General features: G+C 35.6%; 2 protein-coding genes across 2 annotated transcripts in view; one reads left to right on the top strand and one right to left on the bottom strand.

The window, feature by feature from the left end:
* LOC140745771 (uncharacterized) lies at nt 1-19,114 on the bottom strand. Its single transcript, XM_073077670.1, has 17 exons — nt 18,988-19,114; nt 13,456-13,817; nt 12,955-13,124; nt 11,869-12,008; nt 10,845-11,001; nt 9,916-10,074; nt 8,802-8,938; nt 7,097-7,173; nt 6,463-6,547; nt 5,863-5,925; nt 5,318-5,376; nt 4,687-4,743; nt 3,460-3,535; nt 1,956-2,085; nt 1,280-1,492; nt 605-725; nt 1-246 (listed from the first exon to the last, which is right to left on the bottom strand). The coding sequence occupies exons 2-17, from the start codon at nt 13,815-13,817 to the stop codon at nt 135-137; spliced, it is 2,118 nt and encodes a 705-aa protein (XP_072933771.1). The 5' UTR covers nt 18,988-19,114; the 3' UTR covers nt 1-134.
* The window catches only part of srl (PGC-1 family member spargel), a 14,083-nt gene continuing 9,249 nt past the window's right edge, over nt 15,653-20,486 (top strand). The window contains exon 1 of the mRNA XM_073077653.1: nt 15,653-15,855. The gene's annotated coding sequence lies outside the window, so the exon portion shown is untranslated. The remainder of the gene's footprint in view (nt 15,856-20,486) is intronic.

Below are 20,486 nucleotides of genomic sequence, written 5' to 3' on the forward strand. Positions count from 1 at the left end.
TTATCCGTTTTCTCATTTTGGAGAAAATTTTCTAGTTATTTATATAGGATTAAAACCATTGTTAAAATAATGTTTTATTTAATAGTTTGTTACATGTAATTTAGAAATAAATGTTTACAAAAATTTTGGTTTTTCTAACATCGGATATTGCCTTGGAATATTTCACACAGACTCGGGTGTTGTTTGAGCACTTTCTGGATGTCATGGTAGCGTTTTCTTCGAAATTCCTGTTCAGTTTCGGTGTGCCTGGAGCAAAAGAGAAGATTAGGAACAGTGTAATAATGATTGTCAAAAGTTTATGTCAATGTAAATAGGCAGCGATAACCTAGTAGATAAGAAATTCTGCTCTTGATCGTGGGGTCCGAGGGTCATATCCCAGGCACCTCTGTTTTTTCCAATGTTATATATGCAATTTAAATTAATTAACACTTGCTCAAACGGTGAAGGAAAACCTCGCGAGAAAATCTGTAGAGTCGACGATTCTTATAAAAGTCTCCCAATGCGGACTTTGGCAGCACGGTCAACTATGGAGCAATTCTTCTCATTTTGAGAGGAGACCCGTGCCCAGCAGTAGGACAAAAAAGGTCTTAAGACGAATACTAACACAAGATCTTCACGACTGTCCTGCCCAATGACTTTGAATCGATCGAATTCGATGTCCTCATTGTAGAAGCACTCTTGGTTGATCTTGTCTAGTTCTTGCTTCAATGGGATCAGCTCGGACACTGCAAAATATATAATTTGAACTTAATTTTCTGAAAAATTTTGGATTTATATTTGGTTCGGTTCTGTTATCGGGAAGTAAATCGATTTTTTATAAGAAATAGCGGATGAGGATGTAGTCCACCTAATGGTAAGTGACTACTGCCGCCCATGGACATCTGTATTCAACCCCAGATAGGATAAGATTCCTACCTGAGGTCAGCCATAGATGCGCCGCTACACCTGAGGACTAAGCTGGAATGCCTTGGTAAAGTGTGTCTCGCTTACCACACCCTTCAAACCAGAACACAGCACAATATGTTTGTTTCTGCTTCATAACATCGCTTAACACTGATGTTATGAAGCAGAAATAGGTGCAGCAATCGCATGAAATGCATTTGATAGATTATTGAAAACCGCCGATATTAGAAATTGTCTTCCAATCTTTAGTAGTCAAAATTACAGATTGATTATAATGGGATAATTTGTCAAATTTCGCTCTTTGGCGGGAAACAATCCGTTAGATTGTTTATCAATAATGGAAGTGAGACAGTATAATGAAGAACTTTATATTTACGTGTAAATACTCTCTGGGTGCTAGAAGCTGGTGTAGGGCTGGGAACTCTACACGTGCACGGTGGTAGAGACATGGAGAGTTCAGATGTCTGTATGGCAACTCCTTCTACGCTTGGTGTCCATTCGTCTAGAGGATTGTCATCCTGCAGCTCGAAGTCCACTCTCTCCTTCTTCCGCTTGTCTTCTATTCTCCGCTTTAGGATCTCTAGTTGTTCTGTTTAAGAAGAATGTTGATGGGTTGGGTGGTAATTTTTAGTCTAGCGCAGAGGATTTAGGACTTGGTTCTCGGTCAGCGAGACATTTAAATTATTAAGATTTAGATGATATATTAAGGTTTATGATGATTTTGTTTTGGGTCTGAATTTCTGTATTCGTCTTTGTGTGTCTCCATTTTATAGCATTCATTACAAAGGAATGCCAGTGATATTTAGGGTCGACACATCTATAACTAGCCAAGCAGTAATAGTCTCGTGGTTAAAACTTGGTTTCTAGACCAAGTTCGAGGTTCTAATCCCAGACACGTTTGATATTTAATGATACGTGCGTATTAGATATCAATCGCTTGCTTTAAGATGGAAAAAAGTTCTTTTGTACCCAGCAGTGGGACAATAATTGTCCACATCTACAACAGATTCTGGGGGGAAGACACATGTCCAATATAGGATTGATGAACTAACCAGGGGAACAAGGCTCGTATTCGTCATAAGTTTGCTCGAAGTGAGTGAAGGGGCTAGCCCTCATGTACGGTGGTAGAGACCGAATGAAGGAGTCCACTTGCAAATGCTGGCATTTCTCGATAGGACAAACCTGTAATCATTCATGGTTTCAGTATTATTACTATTTCTGCCAAATAATAATATTCTGATGGCAGTCAGTGCGATTCGAGGTTCAAATTCTAGAGACACTTCTGATTTTTATGATTTCGTACCAAAAAAGTAAAAACAGAATCCTTTTACTAAGCTTCCACTGCCTGTCCGTCTGTCACAACGCTCTAACTCCAGATCCGAAATAGATAGACTCTTAGAATTTTGAAAGTTAACTGCGTATAAGAAAATAATAGTCACTTGCTTAAAGATGAAGGAAAACGAAAGCAAAAACAAGAAATATTATAAAAGGGCGCAATAATCCCTTAACTTTAAGGGCGTGTGTATTCTACCAATTCACTCTTGGGCAACGCGGTGGGCTACGGCCTAAACCCTTTGAACCCTCTCACTTTAAAAGGAGACATGTGTCCCAGTAGGTCAGTAAAGGGTTTGGTAATGTCCTGTCATATATTAGTAAAGATACTTCGCCACCTTGAAATTGAATGAAGCCATAAACGGCTTATTAGTAAGTTATTTTTTTGAATTCTTAACAAATAAAAACATTTTTAGAGAAAATAAATAATTAATTCAAGTATTTTAGGGACATTTAGCACGGAGACGTGGCAAAACTTTTTTACGCAACACTTTACGGTACATTTTCTTGTTAGGAGTGAGTAATCTTTACTAGTCTATGTGTCCTGTACACCTTTTGCCTGAACGTGTTCAGCAGTCGTGTACCTTTCACCATCGGCCTTAGAGCGTTGTGCCTGGGGGCCTACCACCATCTTTTAAAAACCATCATAGTTCAGGAAAGTTTTATTTCCTCCTTAAAACAGTAAAATATTCCGTCATACGCAGTTGAACAAACTTAAACCCTTATTAATTTCTCGCTTATCTATTGTATAAAACCAACTGAAATTGTCATATTTTGCTTAAAAAGTTAAATTTCCTGCAAAAAAGTAAAAGTATGGTTAAAGTAATATTGTGTTAAGAGATGGTAGTAACCCCCTGGTCTATTTTTACAGTCTATATTGTTTTGAAAACTATGTCCTTATAGTCGGAATAACATCAGCAACGAAACCTAAAAATGGCAGAAAAATAAAATTTCACATTTAAATTTTCTACCATAAACCTTGTTTTTATTATCATTACTGTATGGAACGAAATTGAACGAAATATAAATATTAGAAAATGTGAATTTATTTTAATTTGTTAGATTATTATTTTATCGTTGTATTACGTTAATATCGTCGAAAATAAGAAACTACCATTTGAAACGTATTTTCTTTATAACAACACTTTTGTTTACATTTTGGACACCTGATTATGAATCGAACTATACGTAGCTTTTTCGGTAACCACTGATTTGACTTCTTACCTTTTCGTAATTGATCTTATGGTCGTGGTCTGGTACATGCGCTGGGATCACTTGTAAACTGTCGTTGTGAAGGCTTCTGCAAATTTATACATAGTTATAGTTAAGTATCAATGTCCCTTTTTATTCCTTATTTAAGAAGTTAGTTAAAGGGTAGAATAATAATAAATAATAAAAACCTTTATTGAGCCAATTTAGACCTGTATCGATTGACAAATTATTTAATAATAATAATTTACAATAATTGGTACAATGCAAGTGAACACTGCCTTCTATACTAAGTATAGCCTGTATCATAGAAGGCAGGACTCTTCACAGAAATGTTTCAGTTTATATATATTAATGTTATAAACATGGTTAACAGTCATATGAGGTCGGCCACAGATGGGCCGCTACCCCTGAGGAATAAGCTGGAACGCCTCGGAAAAGTCTGTCTTCCTTACCACACCCTTCAAACCGGAACACAGCAGCGCCTAACACTGCTGTTATTAGGTAGAAATAGGTGTGGCGGTGCAGTAAGTCTCTTAAGATAGTTATAATTTAGGTTAGATTTTATCCAAAACTTGTAATATTCGGTTTTGATTAAATACATATCGATACCTTAATTCGCAAATCAGCCAACTCCACTTTTTATCAAAATGTTTTTATTTATTTTGATTTCGTCCAATGCCATTTATTATCAAAATAAATAAAAAAAAAAACATTTTGACAAAAAGTCGAGTTTGCTGATTTGCGAATTAAGTTATCGATATACAGGGTGAATTTTTCAAACGGGCCTTCAGGGCCAAATCCGAAACTATAAGGATTAGCGAAAAATGCTAAAAGGAGTTACGCGGCCGATTTTGATAAAAACTAAAACTGCATCGTTACTTTTTTAAAATATCCTTTTCCCTGGCCGGGAATCGAAAAGGCTCATTTTGAAAATAAATACACCCTCTATATATTATTCCACTATCTGATAGTGTTGATTATAAGGACCAAATTCGGGGAAATAATGTTATGTGACAAATTTAAGGAAAAGGAAAATTTTGAATAAAATACATATTTTCAATCAAAATCAAAATCGGCCCTGAAGGCCCGTTTGAAAAATTCACCCCGTATATAAGTAATTCGGTCTTTCCGTATCCTGGCTGCTGCATTCCGAGGTAAAACATAACTCCATCGAAAACACTACCCATCGTAGTGGGGCAAAAACACTTAACATAACAAAATAAAGAATACTCATATTACCCAAGATTAGACGTAGAGTCATCGTTCACATAGTCTTCTTCTTCATTCTCAGTATCCCTGTTATTAAAACAACATATTTTATCTATCTTTTTAAACGCAGTGATAGCCTAGTGGTTAAGAAACTCGGCCTCTCGATCGGGGGGTCCGAGTTTCAAATCCCAGGCACGTACCTTTCGAAATTATGTGCGTATTAGAAATTAATTATCACTTGCTTAAATGTAAAGTATACCAATACGCACTTGGCCTGTGCGGTGGACTATGGCCTAATCATTCTCATTCTGAGAGGAGACCCGTGCCCAGCAGTGGAACAGTAATGGGTCGATCAAGAGGATCTTGTTAAACGTTTATTAAAAAAATAGAGCAGTAGAGATAGCCCAGTGGTTAAGAAACTCGCTAAGCGCTACTGTTCTAGCCTGAAGGGTGTGGTAAGGGAGACATACTTTTCCGAGGCGTTCCAGCTTAGTCCTCAGGGGTAGCACATCTGTGGCCGACCTCAGGTAGGAAACTAATCCTATCTAGGGTTGATTACAGATTTCCATACGGCAGTAGCCACTTAACATTAGGTGGACTGCATGCTCGTTTGTCACTTCTATATTAAAACTGTGTAGATGCTGCAAAGAAGTGTATTTACCTTCTTGTATATTCTACCTCCTCGCTGTTATCATCTTGAATATCTTCAAACATGGACGTCTGAAACATTTAAATGTAACGTTACTTAATAAAGATTTTAATCCAAAATGTTATTTATATGTGCCTCTCGCTCGTTCTCTATGATGTGTGAGCAAGAGACATGTTATATATAAAATTCTCGTGTCACAATGTTAGTTACCGTACTCCTCAAAACCGGCTTTACCGATTTTCACCAAATTTTATACGCATATTCAGTAGGTCTGAGAATCGGCTACTATCTATTTTTCATACCCCTAAGTGAAAAGGGTTTTTCACCCTTATTTTTTTTTTATTTATAGGGCAACACAACGTTTGCCGGGTCAGCTAGTAATTATATAAAAGACAAAGAAGCAATTTGGATGTAGTTTTTTATATTTAATTTAAAGTATAGTTAAAGTATACCTATTTTATATAATATCAATTGCTGCATTTTTTAGAATGAATAAAGAAGGTATTAGATACATATAAAGTCATTTACATAAGCCAAAAATATACTTAAATACTTACCCTTCTACTTCCAATATTAAGCACAACTTTACTATGATCGAAGGATTTGTTGTGCTTTTCCCGCTAAAAATAATAGATGATTAAATATTTGTTTTAAATAATTCATCATGTTTTTAATATAAATATAAATGTAAGTTGGATCAAATCAAATCAAATCATGTTTTTTTATTCAAAATAGGTTCTTTGCAGAGCACTTTTTGAATGGCATTACATCTACCACCACTTCACAGGGTGTTTCGTTATGGAGAAGAAGCGGCGAAAGAAACTCCATACCACACATCTTTTAAAAAATATAAATGTTTTTTTACAATGGCAAACTTAACCCAATGGTACTACATATGAAGCTGGAGCTACTTCAGACATTTATATTACATTTCTTTAAATAATATTATAATTTTGTATTGTTTTAGCAATGTTACTAGTATAGTAACCATCTATACTAATAATACCGTCAGATCCATAAGAATAGGGTTTAAAGAAAATATAATAAAAATATAAATTATAAGAAAATATTTCAATCTTTTGCTTGTACCATGTACAAAGTAACTTAATAGAAACACATTTTAAATAACTTTTAAATTAAGTAAAAAAGTAATGTACTAGTCTGGTAGTAGATGCAATCTCCATGGAATCTCTGGCACCAAGTAACGTGGCCTTTGTCACCGGCTGGGGATTATTTGCGGCACTGAAAATGTAATAATTAATACCACCATTGTATATTTATTTCAATACATAATTAATATTTAATAAGTGTTTTTATGACTTTAATATTTCATTGTGTTGTGTGGCGCCATCTTTTCTCAAGACGCCCTTCCACAACTTAACAAAAGATGGCGTTACGTTTTATGGAACCTAGATCACGCTATCGCAGTTTTTTAAACAGTTTGCATCCATACTGCGATTAAGGAATACGTTGGTTCTTTTTAAGTATAACTTAAAAAGAACCAACATTGAAGAAGACATTGAAGAAGTAAATAAGCATGCAGACCACCTGATGGTGAGTGGCTGCTGCAGCCTATGGACATTTCAACCCCAATAAGATTATATTCCTACCCGAGGTTTGTAAGCTGTAACGCCACGGATATCTCCCTTACCACACCCTTGAAAAAGAAACACAGCAGCGCTTAACACTGCTGTTATTAGGCAGAAAGATTTATCACACAAGACATAGGTGTGACGGTGTTATCTCCATGGTCAAATGGTCATACTAGTTCCAGTATAGAAAAGTACTTACAAAATTTTCAAAATAGAACCCATATTGCCTCTAATATCTATGCTGGCGGTGGTCACACGACGACTGGCGTTATCTGACTGAAGAGAACGTGACATCATGAATAGATTTAAGTACAGTAGAATCCGTTTACTATGACTCTTACTATGACTTAAAGCCGGCGATGCATTGGCGACTCCTCTGGTGTTGCAAATGTCCATAGGCGACGGTGACTGCTTTCCATCAGGTAGCCCGTCTGCCTTATCGTTAGGTTACATATAAAAAAAAAATCTCGGTATATATTGACCAACCGCTATTATGACGTAATTACACAGCGAAGTTTGGTTTTCATATAAAATTCTTTGTAAAAATCGGATATAATGACTTCCCTTACAGTGACATATCTCTTATTATGACCCATGGTCAATAAATTATGTCCGATTTTAATGACCGACATGACGACATGATTTTTTACATCTTCGGTAATGTTCGTTGATCTTTGTGGTCACGAAACCTAGACTCAGATTCTTTAGCAGCACCGGAAATGTGGAAAGATTATGTTGATATTGATAGCGCTCTCCTCACATCTGAAGCACCAACCGATGAAGATCTCGTACAGAACATGAATGTTAAGGAACAACTCAAAAGTGATGAGGAAGAGGAAGTCGAGGAAGAACCATTACCTACCACAGAAGAGGCATTATAGGCTGCAGAATTATTACGCTTTGTATGACGTTCGCTTATTATGACGTGTTCGTCAATTCCCTTCGATGTCATTATTAACCACTGTAATTAGTTGGTGTACATGCAATCCATAATAACATACAATCATACGCGGTTTCTTCTATGTTAAAATATTTATTAAGTACGTCAGTGAAGTATAAAATGTTGTATTTAAGACAATTTATCAGATATTGAATGCTCGCTATTGTCCACTTACGAATTTAGTATCAACCCCATAGTCTACCGCACAAGTCAAGCGCCGATTGGTAAACTGCGATTTTAAACATCTCATGTAGATTTTACGATGTATTTTGAAGAAAACACATTGAAATGTCAAATTTATGTGATAGTCAATTTCTAACTGCATTTACATACTGGGCATTTGCCAAAACCAGAAAACCTCAAACTCACAAACATGTGCGTATGTTCAAGGAATGTGGCAAAATCCTTTTAATTTGCTAAAAAAACTGACACTACATTGGATCTACAAGCGCAAAATCTACACAAACAAAGTTAAACGTTCGATCCGCACCTTTGAATTTGTAACCGTTTGTTGATGTTTGACATTTTTTTTATTATAATGTAAGAGTAGCAGACGAGCATGCAGTCCACCTGATGGTAAGTGGCTACTGCCGCCCATGGACATCTGTAATCAACCCCAGATAAGATAAGATATTCCTACTCGAGGTCGGCCACAGATGCGCCGCTACCCCTGAGGACTAAGCTGGAACGCCTCGGAAAAGTCTGTCTCCCTTACCACACCCTTCAAACCGGAACACAGCAGCGCCTAACACTGCTGTTATTAGGTAGAAATAGGTGTGGCGGTGGTGCCGCCGGAGTCGAACCACAAAGGGTTCTACCACCTTCAAACACATGCGTGCGGACGCGGCACATTACTTCGAGAACCTAAACGAGCCTAAGATTGACCCCTGTTCCCTGGCGTGAGGGGCCAAAGTTTTTTCCTAGGCAGTTACTGCTGATGCCAAAATAACTTCATGTAACTTACTCCGCTAGCATAGATCGGTTCCTGATTGTGAACTGTCTGGCATTCGAAGTTATCTCCCACGGGCAAATGCTTGAAGTACTCATCTTTGATCGTGTCCGCGTTGGGACATGTCGACTTCAGGAACATTTCGTTGAAAACTAGAAGAGATTAAAATTGCAATAGCAGATGAACAACAGCACATAGTACAACTGACAGAAAAATACTGATGTAAGTGCTTTAATTGCAACGAATCATAGAAATAGATCAGCCCTGATGTCCTGCCCCCAGCCCTGCCCTTATAATTATAAGTAACGAGTTTTTGCCTACGGCTTCGCTCGCGTTACGAAGTAATATTTTCGTCCCCTTGGGGGTAGAATTGATCAAAATCCTTTCTTAGCGGATGCCTACGTCATAACATCTACCTGCAAGCGAAATTTCAGCCCGATCCATCCAGTTGTTTGGGCTGTGCGTTGATAGATCACTATGTCAGTCAGTCACCTTTGAGTTATATATATTTACTTATTTAGATAGTGTTTTATGTAGGATACTTACTACACTTAACTTCAAGTAGTGCAGAATATACGAGCCATCAGAGGAACTATGTTATTTTTTTTAAATTAAGTAGGTACATGATAATATCACATCAAAGCGTACAAATCAGATATTTAAGAAGCCAAATTATTTAAAATCGTTCAAACATCATGTTACCCGTTAATTACCTTATGTGAATGCAATAACTCTGGTAGTTCAAAAAAGATAGGAGAGAAGACAAAAGACAAAGAAGGAAAGAGACAAAACATTGCCTTATTTAGACTTAGAGAACCTTACTTTTTCATATTATAGGAGTAGCAGACGAGCATGCAGTCCACCTGATGGTAAGTGGCTACTGCTGCCCATAGACATCTGTAATCAACCCCAGATAGGGTTAGATATTTCTACCTGAGGTCAGCCACAAATGCGCTGCTACCCCTGAGGACTAAGCTGGAACGCCTCGGAAAAGTCTGTCTCCCTTAACACACCCTTCAAAACGGAACTCAGCAGCGCCTAACACTGCTGTTATTAGGTAGAAATAGGTGTGGTGGTGGTGCCTTCGGAGTCCAACCACAAAGGGTTCTACCACCTTCCAAATACGTACCATATTCCTTCCATTTCTTTGGAGCGGTCTTTGCAGCTTTCACACTCCTGAGCACCTCTCGTCGCTGCGAGGCTTGGAAGTCAGCCATGTCACCAAACATCACGAACGGTCGGTTCTCGCTTTCCAGCATCTCCCACCAGGTCTTCTCGCGTGGTAGTTCTGGATTGATGGGTGCCGTGATATTATGTATTCAAATCCTTATCCCTACTAATATTACAAATCCGAAAGTAACTCTGTCTGTCTGTCTGTCTGTCTGTCTGGTTGTATCTTCTTCACGCCCAAACCAGTGAACCGATTTTAATGAAATTTTGTACAAAGATAGTCTGACACCCGAGAAAGGACATAGGATAGTTTTTATCCCGGAAATCCCACGGGAACTAGGTATGGCGATCTAACATTGATTAATCAGAAAATCGATCTTTTGGACCCCAAACATCGATTATTTTTATCGTTATTAGTAAGGATTGAATCGTAAACTATGCATTTGATCAAGTGATAATCTTTAGCAAAGTTCAAGGTACGAATTTCCAGCTTTATGTATGTTAGTATGTTTATATTATTTTCTTTTAAACGCGGGCGAAGCCGCGGGCAAAAACTAGTGTATTTTATAATGTAGGACTAGCAGACGAGCACGCAGTCCACCTGATGGTAAGTGGCTACTGCCGCCCATGGACAACTGTAATGAACCCTAGATAGGATTAGATATTCCTACCTGAGGTCGGCCACAGAGGCACCGCTCCTGAGGACTAAGCTGGAACGCCTCAGAAAAGTATGTCTCCCTTACCACACCCTTCAAACCAGAACACAGCAGCGTGTAACACTGCTGTTATTAGGTAGAAATAGGTGTGGCGATGGTGCCGCCGGAGTCGTAGAGGGTTCTACCACCTTCGAGTTACTAATATCTAATATCAAGACAAAAGATAAATAACCTTCTTCCATAACAGTTTCTTCTTCACCAACATCACAGGGATCTTCTTTGGGATTGTCTACGACAGGCGACTGAATTTTGAGGAGGTCTGGCATGTTGAAGAAATATTGGTTCGTATCAGGTGTTCCACCCGCAAAATGGTACACGAAGTTTTGGAACTGGGAAAAATTGAGACAAAATTGTATTACGATTTCAATATATGAATCTTATGTAAATATTGAACAGTGTAATGTGAATCTTCTAGATAATAAATATGTCTTCATCAACCCATTGTTGGACACGGGGCCAACTCCCACTCCACCAACACGCCCTTTTTTTTTTCTTTTCGAGGGGGGAAATCTTCAAAAGGTACCCGACGACGTGGGAGCGACGCCGGGTTATGTGGGATTTTTACCGCACAAAACCCCCCCCCCCCCCCCCCGGTGGGCATCCTCAGCGCTTGTTGGAGAACTCCGGGATCTCCAACGGAACACAACCAGAGTCCTCCAAGCGCGATGCCCAGATCGGGCTCTGCCCTGGGGAAACGTTCGCTCCTCCCACAACATCTGGTGATTACGACGGTATGCGACCACACATACCGCCGTCCTTCCCGGGGTAGCATATTGGACGGTTCGAGTTCCCACTCTTGTCGCCCGCAATCCCGGAAGCCCCCTTTTAGGCGCCTCTTACGACAGGCAGGGGATACCGTAGCCCTATTCTAGTTCCGAAACTACAGGGACAACCAACACGCCCTTACAACTCTTCTCAATCCTCTCAGAGTGAGAGAGTTTATGCCGTAGTCCCGTCCGTAGGTTTGGTAGACTTAAAAATACATTAAGAATTTCCATCTTTTTAAGAATTCTCAGGCGTGTAAGTTTTTCTTACAATGTTTTCCTTCAACGATAAGCAAATGACCATTAATTTCAATTTTGAAAAATCCAACGTAAGTACCTAGAATTCGAACCTTGAAATTAAAGCCACTAGACTGTTTTAAAACAATACGAATTTCAGCACTATTTTGAAATATAATTCTCAAATACACAGACCTGTTTCATAATTTGTTGCATCTTCTGTCGCCATTCATGGTCAACCCTGGCTGCAGTTTTGTATCCTCTGGATAGATGAAGGATCAGCGCTTGTCCTTCAGAAAGCAGGTCTTGTAAAGCTCGGATATATGTCGTGTATTCTGCAGAAAAATCCTTTCTGAACTTATTTAGGAACTGGTTCTTATACCTAAATTGATCTAAATTGTTCTAAATTATTGACTATTTTATTCTAAATTTACTAAATTATTCTATGCAATTTATTACAACTACCTACAGAGACCCGTGTGTGCCAATGGTTATATTTTAATTAAGTAACAATTATACATAATATATCTATCTATTTACAAACTTAAAATCTATATACAATATACACAAAAAATATAATTTAAACAAAAAAATATTAAAACTTAAATAATTAAATATAAAACAATGAGTCCAAATCACTGCCTCCCGGTAGAGTCCCAAGAATGCTGGCTGCGTTGCCGCGTTGTATGGCCAAACTTAATCTTTGGCCAAAGTACGCACCAGCTCTTATTCTAAATTGATTGTCTTATTTATTATTAACTAGTTTTATAACCGTGCAGTTTGTTTATTTATTTTGTCTGTTTGTAATTGTACTGTTGCAATATTCCTGAATAAAGTATTTTCTTTCTTTCTTTCTTAATCAAGATTCAAGATTCGTAAATCCTGGTTAGGGAGACACGCTTAAATTTTTGCGATTCTTGCAACTCGATTTAAATTGACAAATTCCAATATGATATTAATTTAAAATCACATTCTTTGAAGGTGATAGAAGTGATTCAAATAATGTCGTGAAACTAGATGTTAATATTAGGTACAGCTTAATGCGAAACACTTATTATTTATATTTATTATATTAGCAACAAAAACTAGATGCAAAAAATGGTTTAATAATTATTAAATATTTGAACGATATTCCTAACAAGTCACCATGATTATCAAAGTATTCTATAACATCCAAACAGAAGTAGATATCGTCCAGTTTGGAAGTTTTGGTTCAGATTATTGTCGCCGAAAATCTTGACCAGGGTGACCAAGGCCTGTGACAACCTAGTCTAAACTAACGTTCAGTGATCCTCAAGATCTCTAGTTTGCTCTTCTGTCGTTCAGACGCGAGGACGTACATAAGCCCCGCTAAGTTCTTGCACTCCAGCTGTCGTTGTAACGCCATTATCTTCTCCTTCCTCTCTCTATGAGCTTCTCTCAACATGTAGCTCGCACGGGTTTGCTCATTGCTGTGAATCAAATTACAATAAGATCAATTTCTTAGGTTCAAAAGGATTTTCGAAGGGATTTTAAGGGAGATCTGCGACAAGCGAGTTCTAAACTATAATACATATGGAATCTGCTAGCAACATTCCTCTCAGTAACGAAATTCCTTCCGTTGGTAGTTGACGATCAAAAAGTGAATCAATTTTAATTAAAAACCTTTTTTATTTGATTTGTTTTAGTTTTTTTAGTTACTCTAAGTATCTTCTTTAACTTAAATTGATAGCTAATAGCTATATCTATTTATATTATATTAAGTACAAATAATTACAAAGAATCTTTCACAACAGGACTTACTGTAGAATAAAATCGAATCTCTCCTTCAACAACTTTATTTCCTTCTCCATGCGCTGCTGGAAATCTGTTTTTAACTCTTCTTCTTTGTCCCTAAGCATCTTCTCCAAATCATCAGCTCTGGCCTTCTGTTTTTCTATTTCATCATTCTTACAAGGGCAGACTATATGATTGTATCTTATAGAAGGTTTATCCTCTGTTTTTGGTTTGGCTTCAATCTTAGGGGTTTCTTCTTTGGTAGGCCCATCAACAGTTAGCTCGGTAGACGATCCCACCGGCGTATTCTGTTCTTCCCGAATGATTTCTAACACTTCTGTGGTGTCTGAGATGGTGACGAGGCGTTCGTGACTTGCATGGCGGGACATCTGAGGAATTTCAATATTGCGGATGTTAAAAATACATCATCAATTGTGCCCATAATACTTCGTTTAACTCCGAGGGCATTACCGGCATACCTATTTCTGCTATAATATAACAAGATTGTTAAGCGCTGCTTTGATTTGAATTGAAGGGCGTTGTAAGATAGACACCCCAGACTCCCACTGACATTAGTCCTATCCTAATCCATGGGATGTAGTTGCCATTTAGCAGTAGGCGGACTGTAATGTTTGCTTGTTGTTTCTATAATATAATAAAAAAGATACGATCGGGTTTACTTTGGAAATATATATTTTAGCATTATTTACTGTCGTGCATTAGCTCGAAACATTGCCGATTTAAAAAATTAGGCGTTCAAAGCACACATAGTTTTTGGTTCCTCTTGATCAAATGACGGATTTGCAAGCCATTTATAATGTTAATATTATGTGGTGATGATTATGCAACCAGATACGAAGAATTTTACTAATATATATTTTATTTGGGATGGGTAACTGGCAGAAGAATGATTTGACTGCGAAAAAAACAACGCTGTAACAATTTCTGTCCTACTTAGCAGCTGTTTTGTGCTTTACAAAACACCTGCGCTATGCTATCAAAATAGCTAATACTATTTAAATATTTTAACGGGCTATAATAATAATACTGGTAATGAGATAAGTATACAAAATAACACATTTTACATTTCTTTTATCACGAGTAAAAATGCGCTTTTGCTTTGAAATTCTATAAATAAAGATATATTTTTGCTATCGGCTGGAAACATCGTGACGTGTTGTATCTAAGTATGTAAGTATTAATAAATACACGTGTTTTTAGACAGATATAAAAGGTTAAAGGTGAAAAATAAATTTCTAAACGTAAACATTGTATTTATTATGAAATAATAATAGATATTAAGTAAGTTTTTAATATTTCGAAAATTAGATACATTTACATAAACAATTGGTTTTGTACTTATGTAAGTCACCACATGGTTATTTTGTATTCATAACAAAGAAACGGCACGTGTTCAAATTGAGTGAAAGTGCATGGTTTAATGAAGCGCGCGTATATTTTGAATATCAATTCGGACACTTATGTAGTTTATGGTTTCATTTATTTTAAAAATATTTAAAAAATATCTAAGTGTTATTTGTAAAGAAAATACTGTTTACCTATATTTCATGAACAACTTAAGTAAAAAGTGAACTTAATAATTTTCGGTGGTTAAAATTACTTTAAATATTTACTTTTATACCTTAAAATAATTAATGCAAGTGTTTTAGCAATACAATTAATTTCACATTTTTCTTTTCAACTTTACATTCAAACTTTTTGTAGTTAAGCTTAAGTTAAGCTACTAGTTAAAAGTCGAAGTCGATTAAAATGTGGATATTGACCTTTAAATAATTATTTATTGAACTCAAAAGTAAAATCTTGTACATTAACGATGTATTTTGTTAAAATGCTTTTAGCGGAAGAATTGTGAATCAGCCTAAGCCTGTATAAACAATATTATAGTTATCTTAATTCTGAGAATGATATATTATTGGACATTGCGAATGTTTTTACGTTTCCAGGTATTTACGAAATTCGTAGTGGAAGGGATTAAGAGAAGAGCTTTATGTTGAGTCGCACTGTTAATATTATTATAACATTTAGAATTTTTACTACTTAAGTAAGCAGCGTATTGAACGCTCAATATTTTTTTAATACAATACCTAAATATAAAATATTAAAATCATTATTTATTGTGGCATAAAAATTAGAGCACGTTTGTGTTATTATAATATTTTCCCCGGTGAACGCATGGCAACATCGTAAGTCGGAATTTTGCTGTCGTGCATGAAGTTTGTAGCATGTGATGTATCGTGAAAAGTGATAATTTTTTACGAAAAAGTGTTGATTAATTGGACAGTGGTGTGATTGGAAGTGTTAAAAAAATCTCGTTGTGCGTGTACCAAGTGGTGTGTGTTGTGTAAACGGCGTCATAGTCCACATATACGAATTACATGGATAAAGCCGTCACCTGAGGTTTTAAAGGTTAGCTTTTTTCGTCTGTTGTTTGTCTTAAAATAGATTTCTGTGCGGGTTGCAATGATATTTCAGTTTTGTTTGTGTAACGCCTTCATGTGACTTTTCAGTTTTTTCTGGGGACCTTGAACTAGAAACTGGTAGCAACCTTTTTTCGTTATCGTATCAAGGTTATGTTTCAGTGCGCGCATTTTGACGGGATGCTAATGTTTGTTTTGTTCTTGAAAAACTGTGTTAATAGGAGAAATTAAAAAAAAATGTGTGGTGGGACTTTTATTGTCGGCGATAAAGGCGCGAAATAGCGTTTAAAATCGAATTCAAACACGACGGCCCGACCTAACCTGTACGTGGTCAATGTTAATTTTTTGCAACATTTTTTGTTCTAGTTCGAGTAACCGTTATCTCTAGCCAGGCGGAGTGCAATAAAGCGTTTTATTACAAGCAACTGATGTTTTTAGGTACAAATTGCATTGGGATCACATGATTTACTGGTTGTTTTCACATTTTGACAGATGGCCAGGTATTTCGTCCGCGTATCTTTTTCGTTGACAGTATCACGATGTAGAAGTAAATTCTACGATAACAATCTTGAGTAATACTATTTCATCCATTATCTCTGTTTGGTAATACCTGTAATAACTTACATTATTGCTACAAATCCATTTCCCGCAATATCTAATAGTTATCTATGATTGAAATGGTCTGTTTTGTCACTGTTATAAATACAAATTCAATATTTATGACTCAATTTAAATTGCATATTAATGGGTTAATTAATTATTTTTTGAATATATTTTTAAATAATTTTCGAAGGAATGTAAAGTACAGCTGATTTCTTTATGTGTGTAGTAATAGGGTTTGCTAATTAAGTTCAAAATTTGACCATAGTTCTTATGAAATATTTGAGGATTTTTTTATTACTGAAACGAAAGCTCTTTAATAAATTAAAAAAATGTTTACAATCAAAAGAGAAAAAGACACTAAAATATTTTGTCAATGCCTATGCCTGTCTATGCCTACTTATATATAGAGTTCTGTAAAAAACTTTAAATTATTAAATTGAGTCAAAAAGCTAAATATTTCAGTCTCATATTCATAATCAATTGAATTAAATTTATTCTAAGCTTCTATAAAACTACTTTGTTAGCACAGCTGTTCCTTTGCTGGGTATCGGTGCTTCTTGGGTCAAATTTAAATAATAGAAGTCTTTAACAACCATATTACTGCAACTCTAACATAAATTAGGGTAAATATGGGCAAACTTTAAGGCATTCTCGATGAGTCAACCCTGGGTGAAAGCAAAACATTGAATACTGCCTTATACTTCAAGAAATATGATGATAATACCATGTCCCTATACTTTATTATTTTAAATCAGGTTGATCCACAAGTTAGATTATTCTCACATTGTCTGTTGTTTCTCTTACGGATAGTATTATTTGCTATATAAGGTGTATTACCCATCCAAAACCACAATATGATATGGTATTGCTACTCAAATTTTTCAACTAAGCTATTTATTTATTTGTATGCAACCTTCAAATCCAATGAAATCAAATCATTTATTTTGCTTAATATAGGTATACAGCTGTTATATCCTCAAAATAGTATATCACAGGACATACCCCGCTACTTTGCAAGAAGAATGGCACAACTCAAAATTATTTTTTCTGTTAAAGATACAATTTAATCCTAAATATTTAGTATTTTAATGTGTCTTAAAAGTACTGTAGTTATAAAACTACTTATAATCATATTTATCATCATTTCAATTCTTTTAAATAAAAGATTTCGAACAAAAACATTGTTTAAATATAAACTGGCTCTCCTGGAAAATTGCCTTTTTTACTTGTGCCATTATTCTTGCATAGAAGCGATACTTGAAAAAAATACATACAGCCAAATACAGAACCACTTCATTTTAGAAGTCGGTTAAAAAGCAAAATTTCGATATTCCTACTCCATCTATTTGCAAGAAATGTGACACCTATATAAGACCTCACAAGACCACACATTAGACAGGCAACGTTCAGTAGCAATAGTGACTGATTAGGCTTTACTTTCGAAATTGGTTTCTGACACTAATATGTTCACTTTTTTTCAATGTTTATTTGAACAAAATTTGGAATCATTCAAATAATTATTACTTCTTCATATAAGTGTATTAAACCATGTTCTAATCTCAGTCAGTAAATAAAATAGAAGGACCTTTCTTCGCCAACTTCCTTCTAGAGATAGATTTATGCCATTAAAAATAACTTGTAAAAAAAACAGTCTCCCAAATTAATTCTTCTAATTATGATATTTCCATAAAATATATTTTTATTAATAATGCTTAGGGCTTTCTACACTCACAGCTCCACACTAGGATTCCCTGTATTGTGGGTGGTATGGACACACACAGAGACAAATACACAAACACCCAGACCCAGAAACAGAAACCTAAATTCATCATTTATAATCTGTCTGGCCGGGGATCGAACCCGGGAACCTCTCGCATCAGACTGGTATGGTGACCGCTCAGCCACGCGGGTCGGTATAATTGATACTTGACCCCCATAGTAAAAATATGGAGTTACACTTTAAACCCCTGTCTATTTATTGAAATATGAATAAATACAATAGATACAATTATCTATCTCTAATTAAATTCATAGAATAATTTTGATGGTTCATGTTGTTTTCAGCTGGATAAATATTAACACTGTTCTAATCTCTTATTTCAAGTGTTTATAAATGTTCGTAACACTATAAAAATTTCCATTTAATGTCTGGTTACAAGATACTTATTTTTTTTGTCTGAAAGCAGATATAAAAATAATGATTTTGCATATTAACAAATTTTTATGGCAAATCATTCGAAAGTGGATATTTTGTTTCAACTAATTAATATATTTTTTTATGTTTGAGTTAACTTTTATGTAAATAACACTGGAATAAGATTATTTATTTACGCTAGGGCTAATAAATTTGTCCCTGTAGTTCCGGGACTAGAATAGTGCTACGGTATCCCCTGCCTGTCGTAAGAGGCGACTAAAAGGGGGCTTCCGGGGTTGCGGGTGGCAAGAGTGGGAGCTCGAACTGCCTGGCACTTATATAAAATATAACTACTATAAATATACACTCTAATTTATATTTTACCTTGTTTTCACAATCCAATCAATGTTGCACAGCTACAATTTTTTTTGTTATTTTTATAATTTTTACCATATGTTTTTGATATTTGTTGTCAATTTGACATATTACATTCTGACAACTTCTATTTTTCCAGTTTTAAAGTCAAATAACCAGTATTTTTTCATACATAAGTTTTGTTTCTTTGAAATTATTTAAATAATCATAATAACACTCCTTGTTATGTAATTTAGTTAGTATATCTTTATAATCTGTTTTGACTTTTGTAATAAAGATAAAAACAAAGGGATTTGGTTCAGTTCTATAGCAGTGTTTACTAATGGTTTCTGATGGAAGCAAAGAGATAAAGTACATAGAGTTATAGAGTGGATATTGTCAATATATTCTTACAAAACCATTTATCCTACTTCACACAGATTTCATCAATAATTGATCAATATTTGACATTTCAAAACAATAAAAACCAATTGGTAGTAGATTTTTTTATTACATTTAATAGGCATAATTAAACTTACAGAAAATTGAAAGCAATAAAATAAACTATAAATATAAAACAACTTATTTACAAAATTTACAGTTTTTAGTAGATTTTAGATGATACTTCTCCCTGTGTCCGCATGCTTCTACCACTTCACAGTTGAATGTCTTTGGGTAGGGTAGGGAAGGTAAGGAAGGGTTTGGGAGAGGAGATTGTCTTGCGGGGATCGACGACCCTCCTGGCGGAGCAGTAACCTTACTAGTCTGATACACAAAGGGTTCTAGATTTGATCTCCAGATTTCCAAACAGATAACTGAAAACTGAAATTATGAATTTAGATGTTTGTGCTTTTGTCTTTGTTCACTTCCATGGCACCCACAATACAAACAATCCTAGTGTGGGGCTGTGACTGTAGCATCTTTGTTAATACGGTTTCTAAGTAATTTTTCAGCAAAATTCAATAGTTATAAGCTCTCTATTATATATACTCACTCTATTTTCGAGTTACATGCAGATGTCAATAATGGCATACATTTTCCCACTACAGTCATGTAAATCTCTATTTGTTTGTTAATTATGTTAAGATCATGACTAAAGATGGAGTGGTGGAGTGGTCACCATACGGGTCTGATCCGCAAAGAGTCCCGGGTTCGATCCCTGGCCACACAGATATGTAAATGATGAATTTCGATTTCTCTTTCTGGGTCTGGGTGGTTGTGTATTTGTCTATGTGTATGTTCATGCCACCCATGACATAGGGAATCCTAGTTTGGAGCTGTGAGCGTAGAAAGCATTTATTATTATTTTATTATTTATTAAGATGAATTCATTTATAAAATTTTTGGCAATATTAGTTGTGAATAATACTGCTTTTTTATGAATAAAATGATATTTTTGTCATTTTCCTGCTCACTTATTATTATATGTGCCTAAAGACACTTTGTTATAAAGTAGGAATTTGAATATGTTTGATCTCATTCATTTCATTCAGAAATAGGTGTGGGGGAGGTGCTTCCTGAGGCAAACT

This window comes from Epargyreus clarus, unplaced genomic scaffold, assembly GCF_041222505.1.
Source record: "Epargyreus clarus isolate Ecla_fem2 unplaced genomic scaffold, WU_Ecla_fem_2.2 ptg000002l, whole genome shotgun sequence".
Taxonomy (NCBI): Eukaryota; Metazoa; Arthropoda; class Insecta; order Lepidoptera; family Hesperiidae; genus Epargyreus; species Epargyreus clarus.